General features: G+C 34.0%; 1 protein-coding gene across 5 annotated transcripts in view; it reads left to right on the top strand.

Annotated features, from left to right (window-relative positions):
• Nucleotides 1-18,876, top strand: part of POT1 (protection of telomeres 1) — a 76,440-nt gene that overhangs the window by 24,229 nt on the left and 33,335 nt on the right. For all 5 annotated transcript variants that reach the window (XM_072964564.1, XM_072964563.1, XM_072964565.1 and 2 more), the window contains one exon: nt 18,491-18,621. In XM_072964564.1, the coding sequence (XP_072820665.1) occupies nt 18,491-18,621 (131 nt within the window). The remainder of the gene's footprint in view (nt 1-18,490; nt 18,622-18,876) is intronic.

Raw genomic sequence — 18,876 nt, forward strand, 5'->3', positions numbered from 1 at the left:
GACTAAATATAATTATAATCAGTAGAATGTCAGCAGTTTATTGATGCATAATTTTCTGCTCTTGTAGCAGTCTTTTTCAGGGATCATTACGAAGGACTATGATACTTTGGTGGTGCACGCTTTGTTTATATTCTAGAAGAATTTTTGTTTAAATTATGTATTTAACTTATGGTTTCTGTATGTGGTAAAACTGACTCATTTGGATTGTATTGGTTATATATGCATTTAGCAGCTTTATTTATATGGTAGAACTGTCACATAGTTGGCAATTGGTCTTTGAAAGATTTTGTATTCAGAATTATTACAAATAAGATGTCTTAAGTGGTATTCAGTGGAACGCTTTGTTACATCATGTAAATGGATTCTAGTAATACTAGGTTCACAAAAATTAGTTTCAAGTTACAAATTGTTTTGATTTCCTTCTATATTTTTAAGATTTTCTTCTGCTTCAGTATATTACTTTCCCTCCCAACTTTACATATCTTAAATTAAGAAAATAAAAATATATTCTCTTCCTTACTTTTTAGTTTGGTTGTCTTTTTTCAGTGATTTCTGGCAACTTCTTATATAATAATGATAATCTCTTTTTTGTCACATATGTTACAGATGCTTTTCCCAGCATTTTGATTTTGTACTGGTAGTTTTGAAATACAAATGTTTAAAATGCTTGTGGAGTCATAATTTATTTGTTTGCTTAAAGACTTACCCATTAGAAGATGTGAAAAATATTAGCCTGTATTTCCTTGAAATTATTTTAAGTGTTTTAGAACAGATAGTGCATGTACTGCATGGAATTTTGTTTTGTATGTAGTGTGCGGTGATATAACTTTTTGTTGGTAACTACCTTGTTTCAAAATCATTTATTAAATTATATGATGTGTAAATCATACATAATATCTATACCTCTGTATAGTGATTTGTGGAACAATACCTAACAGAGCCTGGGGTGAATTTTCTTCTTCCAGTATGTGACTTGTGATAGGTCTCCTCAAAAAAGAGGAGAGCTATTCAGATATTGCCCAGTGTTTAATCATTAGGCAGTGTATTTACTGTACTCTCTACATGAGTGTTTGGAGGTATTTGGATTGGTAGGATTCTTTATCTCAATTCTGATTTATTATTTAACGTTATAGTCTGCTTGTTAATCTGGTTTTTTGTTTCTTCGTTCATAATTTTAATGTATTTTTAAGCCTTACAGGAATATATTGGGTGTATTTGCCATATAGATACTGGTATCTGGATTTAAGAATATTTGAAACCGGATTAGGGCTTATATGAAACTCATACCATAAGTTGTGATTTTTTTTCATATAGCTAGAATAAATGGTGTCATGTTCTCAAAGGGGGGTGTGTGTGTGTATATGTGTGTGTGTGTGTGTGTGTGTGTGTAATATATCCCTAGTGCATTTTGTCAGATGAATGTTAAAACATGATATGTGTTATTAATAACCTATTAATACTTAATAGAATGAATATAAAATTCATGAAATTAATTAAATTCATGAAGTAGCATACTGTTCACTAGGACAACTAGCCATTTGTCCTAGTGTTTGGATTTTAATGAAGAAGTATAATGAGTTTTAGCGTATAAAGGAATATGTTAGAAGTCAAAGTATTTAGCCTCTCATTTTAAGTTTTATTATTAATACCTTTAATTATTCTCCTTATGTATACAATAATCATAGTGTTTTTATTTCTAGAAATTTCAGTTTTCTTTTGGAAGTGTAGTGTAATGAATACTTGAGATAGCTTTTATATTTGTCTTTAAATGAAGCTGGAGTTTAGTAGACTTGAATAAAATGAAGTTATATTAAGTTTAGGGATAAATATTTTGACACAGAATGACTCAACTCTTGGGCATCCTGTGGTCTTTAAGATACCCACATGACAGAGAATTTGATGGTGGTGAGGTCATGTTACTCCATTGAGAGCAGCCTACCCGTGCCCACAACCTGTCCCAGGCTAAAGAAAGTTTTAAACGTCCTCCAACTTTGTTTCAATCTAAATCATGGGAGTACAAACTTGCTATTAGTAACCCACAGCTTTTCAAGTTGGTGAAGATACAAGAAAGTCATAGAAATGTATTTAGGTATACTGCCAACTCACTGATGGAGAAAAAGAGAAAAAAAACTTACCAAAAAAGTGTCCTTTTTAAATTTACTATTTCATAGCCAGTAAGCAAAACTCTTCAAAATTAATGGAATATGACCAAGTCTGCCAGTTGCTTTATGCAAGGCCAGGTCACTGGGGCCGCCTCTACACATACCAATTTTTTCTGGAGGAAAGGCCGGCAGGGAGACTACATTCAGCAGATACCTATTTCTGCCTTCCTTACAGGTTACAGATTTAGAAAGTCCAATTTGTAACTCTCCTTTCTTTTTTTTAAACCTCTTGCCTTTCCCCTGTCCAGTAGCCCTAGTGAAATACTTGTAGCTCCACAGACACCTTGCGTAACTTTTGGTTTCTTGACTAGGTCTGGTTCTTGGTGTTCTCTTTTTCTAGAATGTTATTTCTTCATCTTTACCAGGCTACACGGTGATTCAGAATTTAGGATATATATTTCTCTAAAGCGGTGGTTTTCAACCCCAGGGTGATTTTGCCCCCAGGAGATAGTTGGCAATGTCTGGAGAAATTGCCATTGTCACAGCTGGAGCGGCACAACTATATTCTAGTGAGCAGACACCAGATATGCCCCTTAGTATTGCACAGTGCATAGGTTCGCCACCCTCCCCGCCCAAACAATGTATTATCTTGCTCAATATGTAAACAAGGCTAAGGTTAAGAAACCTTGCCCTAAAGCATATTTTACTCACCTTACCTGCATCCCAACATGCTTCTGGGTTAGATGTTGCCCTGTATTTGCACTGTGCCTATCATTGCTCTGATCACAGTGTGATTTTACTAGTTTGACTCTAGTTTCTATCCCTTTTGTAGCAGCTAGCACAATCCTTAGTATAAATCAGACCTTCAGTATTTAACATGTGAATAACATTTAACTCACATACCTTTATCTGTTTTTATTGTTATTTGGATAATTATGGAATAATCTTAAAGACTCTTAACATAATGTTGCACTTGAAATTACAGATTTATTTTCTATTGCCTTATTTCTTCCTAAGATTCTGGTAAGGGAGTCTGTGCTTTGGGGCTCATTCATTCCATCTTTCTTAGAGGCACAAGTGTAGTTAATTAGAACAATCTTCTGGTTGAATCACTGTAGTCTTTACAAAATTGTCTTCAATTTGCTATGAATTCTGGGTCAAAACAAAGCTACCATCTGAACTTTGAATGTATCAGTATAATTTTTTTACTTGCATATTTCAAAGAAATAGGGTACACTGACATTTGGGTGATATCACCTGCAGGTGATTAATTAAGAGAGAGAGATGTATTTTGTGTGTATTTACACTCTATGTTCAAGTTATATTAAAAAATTAAACTTTATGGGAGGGGATGGACTGGGATTTCAAAGTTGTAGAGTAGATAGACAGGATTGCGCTGTGTGGCACAGGGAGGTATGCACAGAATGTTGTGATGAATCACGGGGAAGAGAGTGTGGCGGTGGGTGTGTGTATGTCCGTGAGTGGCTGAGAGATTGTGCTGAGCGCTGGAGTTTGACACAGCATTGTGGAATGATTGTAAGTCAATAAAAAATGTTAAAAAAAAATTAAACTTTTAAACAATGCACAGGGTAGAAAGTTGTGAGAGAAGATTAAGTGTGAAAGGGGATTCAAAAGGGGTAGATCACTTCTAGTTCTGGGAATCTTGAGAAGGTGTTTTTAGAGAAGGGCCCTCCTGATGTACAGTGCCTTGAAGATTACATGCAATTGCACCAAAGTCGTAAGAGCATTTTTTTATGTATTATCTCACTTGATCCTCAAAAGTCTCTGTGTATTAGATTCTTGTTACTCCATTTTGCGGATGAAAATCCTGAGACAGAGTTTAAGAAGCTTGCATAAGGTCACAAAGGTGATAGAATTAGGATCTGACTTAAAGAAATGCAGGCAATGTGGTGTATGAAGACAGCCATACATATGTGGGGGCACTGCACAACTTATACAAGGAATATTTAAGTTTAGATTGTTTGAAATATAAAGTGCTTGAAGAATAATGGTGGAGAATATATTTGGGGACATTAGTGGCAAATAGTGTTCAATCTCATTCCTGGGCTTTATTCTGTGTGCAACAGAGAATACCTAGAGCTGTTTTAGGAGAAGGGTGACAAGACGAGAGAGAAAAAAAATGGTGGTGATATGATGGTATTGTAGAGAGGAAGAGATGGAGATGAAGGGACACTATTAAGAAATTATTATTAAAAAAAGAAATTATTACAATAACCTGATTATGAAAGGAAAAGGACGTGAGCTTAGATTGTGACACTGAGAAGGAAGAAAAAGATGTGATTGTAAAATAAGATACAGAAGTAGGATCAGTGGAGGTTAGCGACCGGTTGGACTTGCCTGTGTAGTAAGATATACCTTTATTTATGTTTATGAATTTATTGTGATTTTTTGAAAGCCTGAATGCATATAAATGCTAAACATTATATCTAATCCAATCAAAATATATTTAAGCTCTGCTGAGTATGTTATTAATTGTCCTTTTCCACAGTCGATTTGATCTTTGGATGATTTAACCTGTTGCCACTTCTAAACCATACAAGGCTCTAAAGTCATGAAGAAGACTTTCTTTCCACTGAGAGTCCAATTTCACTCCCTTCTCCAGCTAGTGATATTTTTAATATAAAATTAAGAATATAAAGAGTTTAGAAGCATTAGCATGTAGCACACTAAAGTTGTTTGTGAACCACGGAGACTGACCCTCTGGTTCTGTGAAGTGTTGTGTGTGGCCTGCATTCTTCAGGGGCATGACCCTCTAAATAACGGCCATGTGATCATCGTTTATGCTTTACAGAGCACCCTAAGTGTAATGGAGGTGGAAACTTGTGTCAGAAGTGGCACGTTATTCTTTCCCCTGTTCCAAAGGCTTTTAAACAAATCACGTATTTGGCCAGTTACCAGTCTGCAGTGTCACACCCTCTTCAGGAAAGCCGCTTCTTTTTGTAGACCCACCATCAATCTAGTTTAAGAGTTGAATTTTTTCTGAAAGCACTGGATAGTATATACTTTAGGCTTTGCAGGACAGGTAATCTCTGTCACAACTACTCAGTTGTGCCTTATAGCATGAAAACAGCCATAGACAATATGTAAATGAATGTGTGGCAGTAAAACTTGATTTTACAGCCCGGCAGCTGGCCCCCAGGCCATAGTTTGCTGACCTTTGATCTTGCTCATGGTTATGATTTTCATAAAATTTTAAGAAGAATTCAGACAACCGAGCACATGTGTTTATATTAGCTCCCTCTCAAGTTAAAATTAAAATTACAGTTTAAAATAGGTATAATTTTCAGTGCCAAATAGAATGGGAGGTCATAGTTAACAAAAGAGCTCATAGTTAACAAAACTTCAGATATTTGGATGGTTGTTATTAACTGATTTAACCAAGAAGAGTGAATTTTATTTTTATAGGCATGAACAAGCAATGCCATTCAAAAAGATCTCCATCCTGTTTGCAGTCAGTCCTCATTGCCATCCTCAGTCCTAAGCAGCCACTAATTTCCTTTCTGTCTCGATACCTTTCTGGACATTTCATATAGATAGAGTCAAACAACGTGTGATCTTTGCTTCTGGCTCCTTTCACTTAGCATAAAGATTTTGAGGTTCCATGTTGTAGCATGTATCAATAGTTTGTTCCTTTTTATTACTGAATATCAATATATTTTTATGGTTATTTTTTTAAACTTTTTAAATTTTTTAAAATTGTTAGTTTTGCCTCCCTTATTTTAAATACAAACTCTGTAAAGATAAAGACCATTGTTAGTCTTCGTATAAATCCTTACACCTAGGTTTACTGTCTGTGACCTGTGGTTGCTCACTGCATAGAGTAAATCACAGGAGGAAAATGCCTCCAGCTATATAATTCCAGAATAACATTTATGAACTCATGGAACATCTAGGTACCTATCTACTTACCTAATTTACCTGTCTGTCTATCTATGTATTTATCTATCTAGCTAATCTAACCTACTTATCTAATCACACACACACACACGTATCTATATTATAGAATCTATATCACAGTTTATCATGCTTTCTTTTCTTTCCTGCCTCCCATGATCTTTTGCAATATTATAAAAAACATGAGTACAAATTATGTTAATCACACACCAGCATAATAAAGGGAGTGCTATTATATGTGTATTGTATAGAAAGTGTCCTTGTAAATAATAAGATTATAACATATAATATTGCCTTTATTCAGTGATTTGTCTTCATAGCTTTTACTTTAGTGTTTCAATAATAAAGTTTTATACAAATGGAAAATTTGCGAAAATACTGGTTGATTTAAAAACAGCAGTGCTGTAGTAGATAAAAAGGAGGTAAAGCAACTTTCATTAAGGAATTTTCTTTGTGGATAATATGATTTATGCATGCATGCTTTGATTAAAGACCTTGGTTAGATGAACTACCAGCTTACCCTTATAATAAAACTCCAAGGCAATTTACACTTAATCATACTGAGGAAATTAGGTGAATTGCTTAAGATTGCAGAATACGGGGCTTAATTTGTCATTTATCTTTTCTCAATTTATATCAAGTTACATGAAGTATTACCTAAGTGTTAAAGTAGTTAAAATACTTTGTCAACAGCTTAAACATGAAGTCTTAATGAAGCATTAAAATAATTAAAGGCAATCCTTTATTAAAAGTTTAAATATGTATTTTTAAATATTATACACTAGTTAGATAAAACAAGAAAGAATACTGGTTTATTAAATGTCTTTCTACTCTCCCTACCTTCCCTGCCGATGTTAGCTATCAAGAAAATAAACTTAAATTACCTTTTATTTTTGTAACTTTATTATTAAAATATGAAGTTGTAAGTTGACTATAGTTTTGCATGTTTATTTTTCCTTCATTTGGGAATGAGTAAAAAATTAGGCATGGGAAAAATAAATATTTTTGTTATTTTATGTAGTCATTATTGAAGGATTATTTGTTTATTTGGTGGAACACTTTACTTTTTTGGGGCAGTTAAATAAAACCTATTATAGCAGTTTGCCTTATTAGGATTTATTAAAATGAGTAGCTTGGTTATTTATTTGCTGATTTTTCCTTTTTATTTAAGTAAACTTTTAATTGAGGGGTAGCATCACAGAAAAATGGTACAAATCATGGATATATGTCTTGATGAATCTTCACAAAATGAACACACCCATCCAGATCAAGAACTAGAACCTTACTAGCACACCGGAAACCTGCTTGTGTCCCCTTCCAATAACAACCCCCTTCAGGATAACCACTATCTTATCTTCTGTCATAGTTTAGTTTTGTGCTTTCTTGAACCTCATGTAGAGTCATACAGTACGTATTCCTTTGGGTCTTCTTTTGCTCAGTATTACTTTTGTGAAATTGATGGTATATATGGCAGTAATCTTTCTGTCCCATTTCTTTGAATGAATACACGGCAGTTTGTCTATCCATTCTCTTGACTGATTGACATTTGGGTGTTTCCAATTTCTAGTTATTATGAATGCTACTTCTATGATGAACATTCTTGTTATCCTTGTATCTTTTTTTCCTGAAAAATGTATGCATTTCTGTTCTGCATATTTGTGGGAGTGGATTGATTGCAGGGTCATAGGGTGAACATACGTTCAGCTTTAGTAGATAACTACCAAAAAGTTTTCAAAAGAGGTTGTACCGGTTTAAACTCTCATGGAAAATGTGGCTTTACACTCTTGCTGACATTTGGTACTCTTAGTATTTTTTATTTAGCCATTCTGGTGGGTGCAGGTGGTATCTTTATTGTATTTTTTGATTTGCATCTCTGAAAGCTATTTAATATTTCATTTAGATTGCTGCTTGTCTTTATTATTCTTAAAAGCAATTTACTGGACACTTTTTTAATGCCACTTATTTCTTGAATCTGAATTTTTGTTTCCTTTTATAAATAGGTAAATACAAAATATGTGTATAAAATGGTGTTTTATTTTGAAACTCCTCGTTATTTTATAGACAACCTTAGGATAGTCTACAGTCATCCTCATGTTATACTATTCTAAACAGCTTGCTTTGTAAGGAGGTGATATTTTGAAGAATATTACTATGTAAGACTCTCTGGGCCTGCAGCTCAGTAATTGAATTGATTGCGTGTGTGGGCGTTCCTGTGAAGAAGTTAGATTTAAAACACTAAGACATAAACTTCGAATGAGATATTTTTAAATTCTGTTTTTATGATCCTTGGTGTTGAGAAAGTACTTTTTTATTTGATAGTTCTCTAATTAACTATATACACATCTGTGTATCTGTATATATTTACATGTTAGTGTTTTTTTTAAGCAACTCAGAAATGTCCACAGATAACGTGGTAATACGAGAAGTTCTTTGGTAAGGGTAGTGATGTATTTCAAGAATGCTGTTTTAATTGTTTGTAATTTGACAGGAGGAGAAGAAAATATGAAGGTAGGAAAAATAATTCCGGATTATAACAGTAGTCCAAAATTAAAGCTGTAGAAATGGAGAACTAAAACAAATCTGAGAAATAGCATAAATACAGGGAGATTTTAGAATTTCTCAGTTTATCTTTCCAGTGGGCAGTACTTCGTTTTGAGTGTAATTTATGTGCCCTTTTCCTTAGTCACTACACCAGGTGTTTATAAAATACATTCCTGTAATTATCTGAATAAGGCAAAACAGTTTACTTCATTGAGGTGGAGTCCTAAACTTTGTTGTAAATACTTTTGAAATGCTCATTGGAAAAGTTACATAACAGAAAATTACAATGGGTATGGATATATTAATGTTATCTTTTGAATTTATAGTATGAGTTGAGGGCAAAGTTGTTTTAAATCAAGAGACTACTTTTCCACTGAAAATACAGTATAATCTCTAGACAATGTAACTATCAATAACTAGACTTCAGTATTTAGTTACAGTTCTTTTTTTTTTTAAGGAAAATAGTACATACAATGAAATGTATGGAGTTTATGAATATCTATTTTTGTCTATCCATAATAATATAAAGCCAAATACCATAATACTTCAGGATCCTCTTTAAAAGAAATAGAAAGCTTTGATTGTCATTTTATTGCTTAAAATTATTCATTTGTGTAGGAAATAGTAAAAACCAGTGTATAAACTTTACTGTAAAGAAGATAGAAACTTTATTAGACTTTTCTGATTGCCTTTGGACTTTTGCTGTAAAAGTTGCCAGTTACTTGCATGATTAAGGACAGGTTATTTGACTGGGTTTTATGTCACCCAGTTGCTTCATAGTTTATTTTGGTTACTTGATACAGTTTATGTAAACTGGGAAACATTCTTCAAGATGACAGTTGCTCCCTACTCATTTTCCAAGCAAATAAGGATGCCATCGCTTTCGAGTTTCCTGCAGGTTGGGTGGGAGAAGTCAGGGTAGCAATTGGTTTGGTATCAGGAAGCATCAAAATGGAATTTTACTGTTTTGATTTTTTTTTTTGCAGTCTTGTAAGTAACAACAAAGAGTGAGATAAGAATGTAAAAAAGAGACAAAAATCTGTAACTGAGTTGCCAGGAGACAGGGTAGATAATGGGGAGGCAAGAACTGGTGAAGAGTGTCCCACGATAACAGGAAAATGTAGTCATGAAGAGCTGTCTGCCTCTTCATTAAGTGAGGCTGTAAGTGCTCCAGTTTTCTCAGTAATACTCTAAAATAACTTGCAGATCTAATTGACATAAGCTTAAATCTGCAAGTTATTTTAAAAGTATTATTTAGCAAAGCATTCTCAGTGAGAGAAACACCAGTTCTGTGAAACATTCTGTGAAAAAGTGGGAAATTCTGCATACTGTATCTGGCTCTTGAGATTCACGATGCATTATTAGCATGTTATCACCTCTGAAAAGTTTTAATAAAGGAACCCGTTTAACTTTATTTTTAACTATTTTTTACTTGGAATTACTTGAACATGGAACCCTTTTAATGTACTCTGATTCTTACTTAAACTGTTGTTCCATAGAATCAAGTTTAGGGATTACTGACTTAGATTAAGGTTGATGGAGCTTCACTTTCAAGTAATTCATTGTACGTATTTGTGTGTGTGTGTGTGTGTGTGTGTGTGTGTGTGTGTGTGTGTGTGTGTGTGTGTGTGTATGTGTTTAACTTTCATTTATTTATTGCGAACTGGGAAGGGGTAGTGCCAATTCTTACTTGTTTGCAATTTGATAGTATTGCAAGGGACCTGTCTCTGTAGTGATCTGTATAAAATGTAGCGCTTTATGAATTTTCCCTTTCAGAAAGTATAATATTGATGCTCTAGATCAGTGCTTCTTAAGCACTCTTAAAAATTAAAATTAAAAATATTTTAAAAATTAAACTTACTGTTAAAAATTATGAGGATCCCTAGGAGCATTTATTTATATGGGTCATAGATATAGATACTTAAACATACTAGAAATCAAAAGTGAAGAACTAACATTTAATAACATTTAATAATTCATTTAAACCAAAAACAGTCTATTATATGTAAACATAAGTAACATTTTTAATGAAAAAATACTTTCCAAAAATATGAAATGTGGTATTATTTCCCAGTTTTTAAGGTATTTTAATCTTTAAAATAGTAAAAGCAGACTTCTCTCTTCAGCACTCAGTTAGTTATGACATGTTACTTCAGTTGAGATATATAAAAATTTCTGGTTTCACAACTTTGTAGCTGGAAAAGGAAAGAGGATTTTTAGTCTTCAGATAAATTTGGATATTCTTTGATATTACACCAAAAATCAGCAAGTGGTAGCTTTTTAAAAATTAATTGCAATGAGGAATCTGAAACCATAGCAATGAGCTTTCATATTTTATTGAATTAAAATCCAGTGATCCATCTTGCACTTTGAATGGATCTTTAAATCATCCATAATTTGTAATGCATAAGTCATTTAAAAAAATTTCCTGCGTTATGCTGATCTTCTAAATGTTAACACATTTCATTGTACAATATCACACAATACTGAAACGTACCAGTACCCACAACTCAGTTATTTCTGTCAGCCTTCAGTTTTATCACAAAAGTCTTTGACTTTTGGGAGGCTATCAGTATCATGGTAGAAGATTGAAATTTTCCAATATTCTAATTTTTGCGTAAAAACTTTGGTTTTATCATTGGCAAAATAATGTTGCCAGTTTTCATTGACCAGATTCATTCCATTCGTTTTTGTAAAAACATCTGTCAAATACCAAAGCCTGAATAACTAAAGTTTGTTAGTCATGATTTTAAATAAAAATGTTGTTCCATGAAGAAAAATGGCAAGTGTAACTCACAACTCAGTCCCACAAGTGCTTTTCCTCAAAATGACTATCATACTTTGATAAGCAAATGAAATATTTTACTTCCCATGCCATCATGTAGAATATTAAAAAGACATATACTCATAGGTCACATATAATAAATTTTTAATGTTTCATCAAGAATGTCCTTATTCTTTAATAAAATTATTGTGGGTTTTTATTTTAATGTAGTGTGTTTTGGTGAAGGATACAATGACCACCACTACAGTTTGATGCTACTGCCTTGATTCTTGCCAAGACACAAACAGTTTTACTCACCATTGCTTTTATATTATCAGTCCCAAAGGTCATCACAGTAAAAAGCCAAATAACATTGTAGTGTTACTATGAAAATAAGTTTGACTTTATCACCCCATAAGAATGTCTAGGAGCCCCCCAGTGTTTTGCAGACCAAACTTTAAGAATTGTTAACCCTACTGGAAGGTGAACATTTCTTCAAACTGACACAGTCTATCATCAGGTGAATTTTTTATCCTAATTTTTTAAGTAAGGTATTAGATCTTCTTGGCCCTTGATTACCATTTAGCTCCATTAAAATTGTTCTGTATTATTTTTAACCTTTCATTTTTTGAATAAGATAAATGGTTAATGCTGCTTTCTACCTTGTAGCTTTTCAGAAACTCTTTGTGTTCCAAGTGAAATTTCTCTTGAGGACTGAATGCTCTTGTTAACTACAAGATGGTTCTCTGAGAGCACCATATCTAAAAGCAACTAAGTAAGATTCCGATGGAAACTGAAATTGAAATTCCTTTGCAATCACTTAGCTCTGTACGTTTCATTTCATGTGCCAACTGTGATCAGTTTGGCACTGTATCTTGCCAGGGTATCTTCAGATACTTTGTTAAGACAGAGTCTAAGATCATACCTGGGTTCATTAGAAAATTATGCTGATTAATTAGCAGTAAGAGAAATGCTGCTGCTGCTGGCACTACCACCACCGCTGCTGCCACCACCACCACCGCCGCCGCCACCACCACCACCACCACCACCACCACCACCACCACCACCACCATTGGCCAGCTCTCATATATAGCATTTAACCATCTTCTAGGTGCTGTTTTAAGCACTTTACATGTAATTACTTGTTTAATTCTAACAATCATATTAGGTGAATTCTATTATTTTCTCCATTTTTCAGATAAGGAAATAGAGGCACAAAGAGACTAAATGATTTTCAGTGTCTGCAGTAGGCCTCAGAAAGGAATTTTTACAAGTATATATTTGCTGTAGGTAATGACATGCATTAATTTAGTAAAGATAGGTACTCAACTACTATGTGTTATAGATGCTGTGAATAGTGAAGACTTAATCCTAAATCTGGAAGGCTATCTGTGTTTTCTGATTAAAGTGTCTACTTTCCTTCTGACATTCTTTAGAAATCTTCTGTATACAGTCACTGTTCTGAAAAATATTTGCTATGTACAAATACATCATTTGTTACCCAATAAATATATATAATTTATTTCATGACAATTGATGCCTTCCCACAGTAGGTTATTATTTAAATTAGAAACTTTCTTAACCAACCTGTTCTTATCTAATTTGGCACTGAACAAATGTTCTCCACTCTGTCTGTAAAACCTTGTTACTGATGCTTTTGTCATCCTGAGCTCTCCCAACTAGGAATTGGTGACTGGGAGACTGGCCCTAAAGCCCCTGCTCATTCCTGCTCCCACTAGTGGGACTGTATGCCTGCAAGAATTGTTTTCTTAGGATTTTGTTCCCAAATTTGTTCATACTTCCTTTACTTTTATTCTAATTAAGTAATTTCATAAAATCTTATATAAATGGATGAATATGAACGTGAAGACTTTTTTTTTTTTAAACGTAAGTTGAATGCTTTGAAAAGATAATAAACAGGCACTGTGCTGGATTTGAGCTGTGGGCCATAGTCTGGCAACTCCTGATTTATAACACCGTGCTCTCTCCTTTTCCCTCCTACCACTCACGATGCGGTTAACTCCTCTTTAGCCTCATACTTAAACATACATCTTCTTTTATTGCCTTTGTCTTGCCACTGGGATTTAACTCTTGTTCAGATACCTTAGGAGACACTCTTTTGCCTCCTTTTCTTCTTTTCTTCTTTCAGTTGTATGAGTCAAAATATAGTTATTACAAAGAACATAAAAATACATACAAGCATCATAAGAATGCATTATTGTAGAATCTTCCTCTGATGATGTTTGTAGGATCTGTTTCTGGAGTAAATTTATATGTGAATTTTCATTATGATGATATGTTAATTCTTCAGCAATGAACTCTTCTTTAGTATGTTTCAAGACAAATGCATGAAATAGTAAATAGTATAGAGTTAAGATACAGTGTAATTTCACCTACTTAGAAAATCTCTGAAGCCTCCATCCGTCAGTTTTAAGCATATTTTACTTTCTTTGGGATTATTGTTTATGTTTTAAAAAACATGCAATATGGAGATAGTGCAGTGTTTTGGTTAAATATAGAAACATAGGAATCAGATATGCTGAGTTATATGTGACTTACAGGACGTTCACACATGGATATCTTACCTAGCCTTGTTAAGAAACCACCTTCTCTTGTTTGTAAACTGCTACATACAACTGTCTAAGAATTCAGGGAGGTAATATGTATAAATTGTTTGGTACACTACCCGGAATATAGTAAGACCTAAGTAATTGTCGACCACTAGATCTTGTAATTTTCCCCCCAGTTATAGGCCTGGGAACAGGATACTTTGCTTAACACTGTATTTTTGTTTTATTTTCTGTCTGAGAAGTAAAGTGCATTTCTCCATTCCTACAAATTAATTAGAAATATTGGCATTTTATTTTGCACATTATTAATTATTATTTGATAACCCCAAACTACATTTAGGACTATAAATATCTTTTATCAGAATCTAATATTCTTTAACATTAAACATAATTTCAGACTCTGGTGAAACTTCAGTCATGTTTTGAAATTTAATTTAAGGTCTGTTGTGTTTTGAACTACAAGGTTGAGTATGAAATTTATTAACCTTTATTTTTACCACTTTTCTTAAATGTGAATGCTTACTGTAATGCTCACCAAGAATCCAGGATTGTCTTAAGGCTTTCTGTTTATCCAGTGTCAAGCTTAAATGTCAATTTCCAGTTATCCTAGAAAATGTCGTGTGCATCATTAATTCTGCCTTTATAGTGATGAAATCATTACATACACAGGGAGTATAAACTATGTACTAGAAAATGTTGACATATAAAATAATACACAAGCTGAGATTATAGCATTACTTTTTTAGAATGCAAATCAATATAAGGAAAATGTAAACTTCATAAGAGAAGGTGTCATGCCTTGTTTGTTTAATATTCTCACTGAGTAGCAGTACACCTAGCACTAAGTAGACACTTGATAAATTTTAGATTAATTTATATACTAATTTTTTAAAAATTGGATTGGAAAACAGTAAAGCAAAGACTTAGTAGGGTTTGTTGCTGCTAAAAAACGATATACCAGTGCTGAGGTATTCAGCATGCTCAGGTGGTGGTGGGGATTTCTAAGGTTTAAATTCTAGAGTGGTTTACCCAAGCTGTGTGAGCTTGGTCATCACCTGTAGTTAGTGTCTGTGGTGATTCTGCTGCTGTATAACATCCACCCGCCCCCCCCACCACTGTCAAGATCCTTACGGTAGTAAGTCTTGCATGCCTACAAATTCTCATTTATCACTTTATGTATGTATGCAGTATAGATGTTTTTTGCTTTCAAGGAAGCTCTTGCTCTATGGAAAGGTCCTCTTTTTTCCTTCTTTGTTAATAAAATCTTAACTTCATTAAAGATTTTGAGACCAGGTGAGTCTCTTTGGCTTACATTTGCTAAAGTCACAGGTAGTACTTCCAAAAGAGAAAATACAAGCCATGAATGAGAAAGAAGGGAAGAAAACAGGGACTTCAGCATATGATAGTTCAGATGTGCAGTGCACAAGTGTGCACCATTAAGGAGATGCCATTTTCATTCATATGGAGTCACTTAGATGAAAACACAAATACGCAGAGTTTCAGGCTATCGTGATGCAGCTGGAGGGTGCCCTCTTCTCCATAATCTACACCAGCACGTAGAGCCATTCCTTTAGCCCGTCCAGAATTTTGAGCACAGACACACACACACACCCTGGCACACACCTGTTGTCTTGCTCTTTGGGCAATTCTCTCTCTCTTCCCCCCCTCCCCTTCTCTCCTCCTCCTCTCCCCACCACCTCCCAACTCTCTCCCTCTCTTTGTCATTTTTTGGAAGGCTGGCATTTTCCAGGAAAAACAAAACAGTGAGACAGTTTTCAGTATTTTGAAATTTAGGTTAAACCTGTTTTTTTTTTAACCAAAACCCCATGTTTTCAGTTGTTCCATTCTTTAATATCATGTATGTGCTACAAAGACTGGCCTCTGTCAATTCAACTGTTATTATTTATGCCTGCTAAATGTGCTGTTCTGTAGTTCTGTATTATATCCCCAGTTTACAAAAGAGGCTCATTGTGAAGCATTCAGAGTGAGAGGAGTAATCAAGAGTTACTGCAACTTAAGCTATAAATATAAGTACTAAATAGCTCTCTGATATAAATATGAAATGTGCATTTGTGTATTCTATTACAAATAAATCTGTGATACGTGATTTTGCAGAAGCTGTCAGGAAACAAAACATGTAAAAACACCACGTTTGTTGGTGTATACCTGAATTGGATTTCATTAGACTAATGTTTTGTCTGTCATGAAATTATATGAAACGTAAAACTTTCAGAGCATTTGTGTTTTGTTCAAAGTACACTCATCGTTAGCCTTAGAATCTAACGTGCTGCTACCTGTCTTTGCATTCAGCTTCTGATTTATCTAATAATGCTTAAAGGACTTCCTCTCTCAATTTTCTTCTCTGTGACTATTGGCAAAAATTTTTCAGCTCTGAATTCTTAACTAAATTCTTAGAGCTGAAGAAGAAACTCCAAAAATAGTTTCCAAACTCTGTATCTTCTTAAAAGGTGATGTAACACATTAAGCAATGCAGTGCAACTGGGATGATTCATTTCACTCTTGTATCATTCTTCTAGGCAAATCATTCGATTTCCTGTTTAAAAAATAATTTAGTCTTTTTTAGCGTAGATTGGAATAATGATGAAAGAGTTAATAGGATAAGGAAATAGAATATTTCAAGATAGGAAAATAGATGACTGAGATTCCATGATGTGTCTTAGATGTATAAAAGGGGATGCAATAGAGCCATATGATAATCAAAAACAAAAATGTGTTTTATTCCATTAAAAAATAAGTACAATTTATCTTTAATCTTGGGAAGCCTGCTAAGAAAGAAAAAATTATCATGAAATCACACTCCTTACAAATAGAACTACTGAGAAAGGAAACTCAAAAACTAAAATTGGGTCCAGTAGATCCTGTATATCAAGAGACAAGGATGTAGTATCTTTTTACTCTTTTCGAAGATGCTTATGAACGTTTTGTTTTTCAAGTTTTTTATGCTCTCTGAATTATTGTCCCCTCCTCACAGAATCAGGTTTCTCTTCCTCTTGCCCTCCATTCTTCTCCCCCCCAATTCCTTCCCCCTGTCCCTCCACTTTTCCTCTCTTCCCCTCCACCTCCTCCCCTCCCCTTCCCAGTATCCCTCCTTCCCTCCCTGCTTCCATTTTTGTTCTGTGTCTGGTAATGGTTTACTGTCTTTACATTTACAAATGTAGATATGGTTTATTTTAGATTGCAGACATTTGTTTCCTTTGCTTTGTATATAAGTAGTTTGTTTTTTCAACTTGCTCTCTTTTTTGAAATGGGAAATCTGACAGAGACAAATAGTACTTATTTAGGGCACCATGACTGAAAATGTCAGTCTAGGGTAGGTGGGAAGAGAGTCTCTTATCTAGCTGTAGACCCCCTGATGTGATAATGTAGAGGGATTTATTCTGGATGCTAACACCCACATCAGAAGCTTTACCACTTTCTGGTCTGTCAGTGAAACTTCCTTGGAAAACAGCCTGTGTTCTAGGGAGGGGTGGGTTTATAGACTAAGATACCCTGCCTGCCTACCTGAAGTCATTTTCACGGGGAGTAGGGATTAGGATGGGTGGTCATTGAAACAGTTGTTCTCTGTGTAAACTTTTGATTAGCCCTGATTTTCGCTCTATTTTTCACTTCCACCTTTAATCCCAGTGGCCCCCATCTTTGCTGTAACCACTTTATGGTATCTTCTAGATGCAGCCTCCTCTGCTCATTTTGTCCCTTAACCATTTACTTTCCCAGCTTCCTGAACTACATTAATATCTTCTCACCCTCTCCTTCACTCCCCTCTTCTGTCTTCTGCCTTCACTGTTCTGGGTTTATCCTTTTCTATCTCTAAATTGTCATTACTATGGTCCTGGGAAAGAAGAAAGTCAACAAATTTTCTCAAGTGTGCAGTTTTCTGAAACATGTATATTAAAAGGTAGCATCTATTATAGTTCTTGCTGCTACCACTGTTTGAAGTTACTGTTTTCATGGCAACCCAACTATCATTAAATTTGGTGGTGGGTTTTTTTTTAACCAGTTTAAGTTGTATAAAATACTTCTTTTGTTCTAATGTGTAACCTTTATAGACAACTAGCAAATCATCATTTTCCCTTTTAGTTTGTTATTATTATATAGTTTTCTATGAATTGTTCTTTTGAATTTTATATTTACTGTAAAATCCTGGGTTTTATAACCAATTTTCATAGGCTCTTTTTGCAATGTATTAACTCTTTATCACATTTGCTGCAAATGTCTTCTAGTCTTTTGTTGTCATTCTCAAGTTAATTATGTTTATTTTGTAAATTGTTATTGAATATGTTTCTCTGCCTTATGATTTCTCAACTTTGAGTAATAAGTTATTACACCTCCAGACAATTTATATTAATGTTTTTATTTTTGTTTGATTAAACTTTCTAAAATTAATTTCTTTAGAACACCTGTGCAAAATAATTTGACAGTGATTTTTGAGAAATAAAATTTCTTTGTTTTGATCCTATTCTTAGATTTCATTAGAGGGAAGAATAGAGTTTGTTTGATGTTTTGAACTCAGCATATTCTCATTTTGTCAAATGCTTTGAAATTCAAAAAGTCAGGTAAAATATTTTTGTGTTTTCCAGATTATTGCTCGGTTGTAACAATTGTGGACCAGACAAATGTTAAGTTAACCTGCCTGTTCTTTAGTGGAAATTATGAAGCCCTTCCAATTATTTATAAAAATGGAGATATTGTTCGCTTTCACAGGCTGAAGGTATAATTCATACTGTCTAGAATTTATGTTTGTATGAAGAGAGCTCTGTATTGTTCACTAAAACTAGTTAGCACTAATTCTGTGGTTGCTTTGTTAGAACACGACATCAGGCATTTCAAGAGATAAGAGGAAATGTAAGCAGTATCAGACTTCAAATGATTCATATTAGAACAAACTACCTTACCTCCTTCCACAGAAATGTGTTAGATGCCATGACTTAGGCTATTTGCATTCTGCAAGAAAACATTTAATAGG

Source organism: Vicugna pacos, chromosome 7, assembly GCF_048564905.1.
Source record: "Vicugna pacos chromosome 7, VicPac4, whole genome shotgun sequence".
In the NCBI taxonomy this organism is placed as follows: domain Eukaryota; kingdom Metazoa; phylum Chordata; class Mammalia; order Artiodactyla; family Camelidae; genus Vicugna; species Vicugna pacos.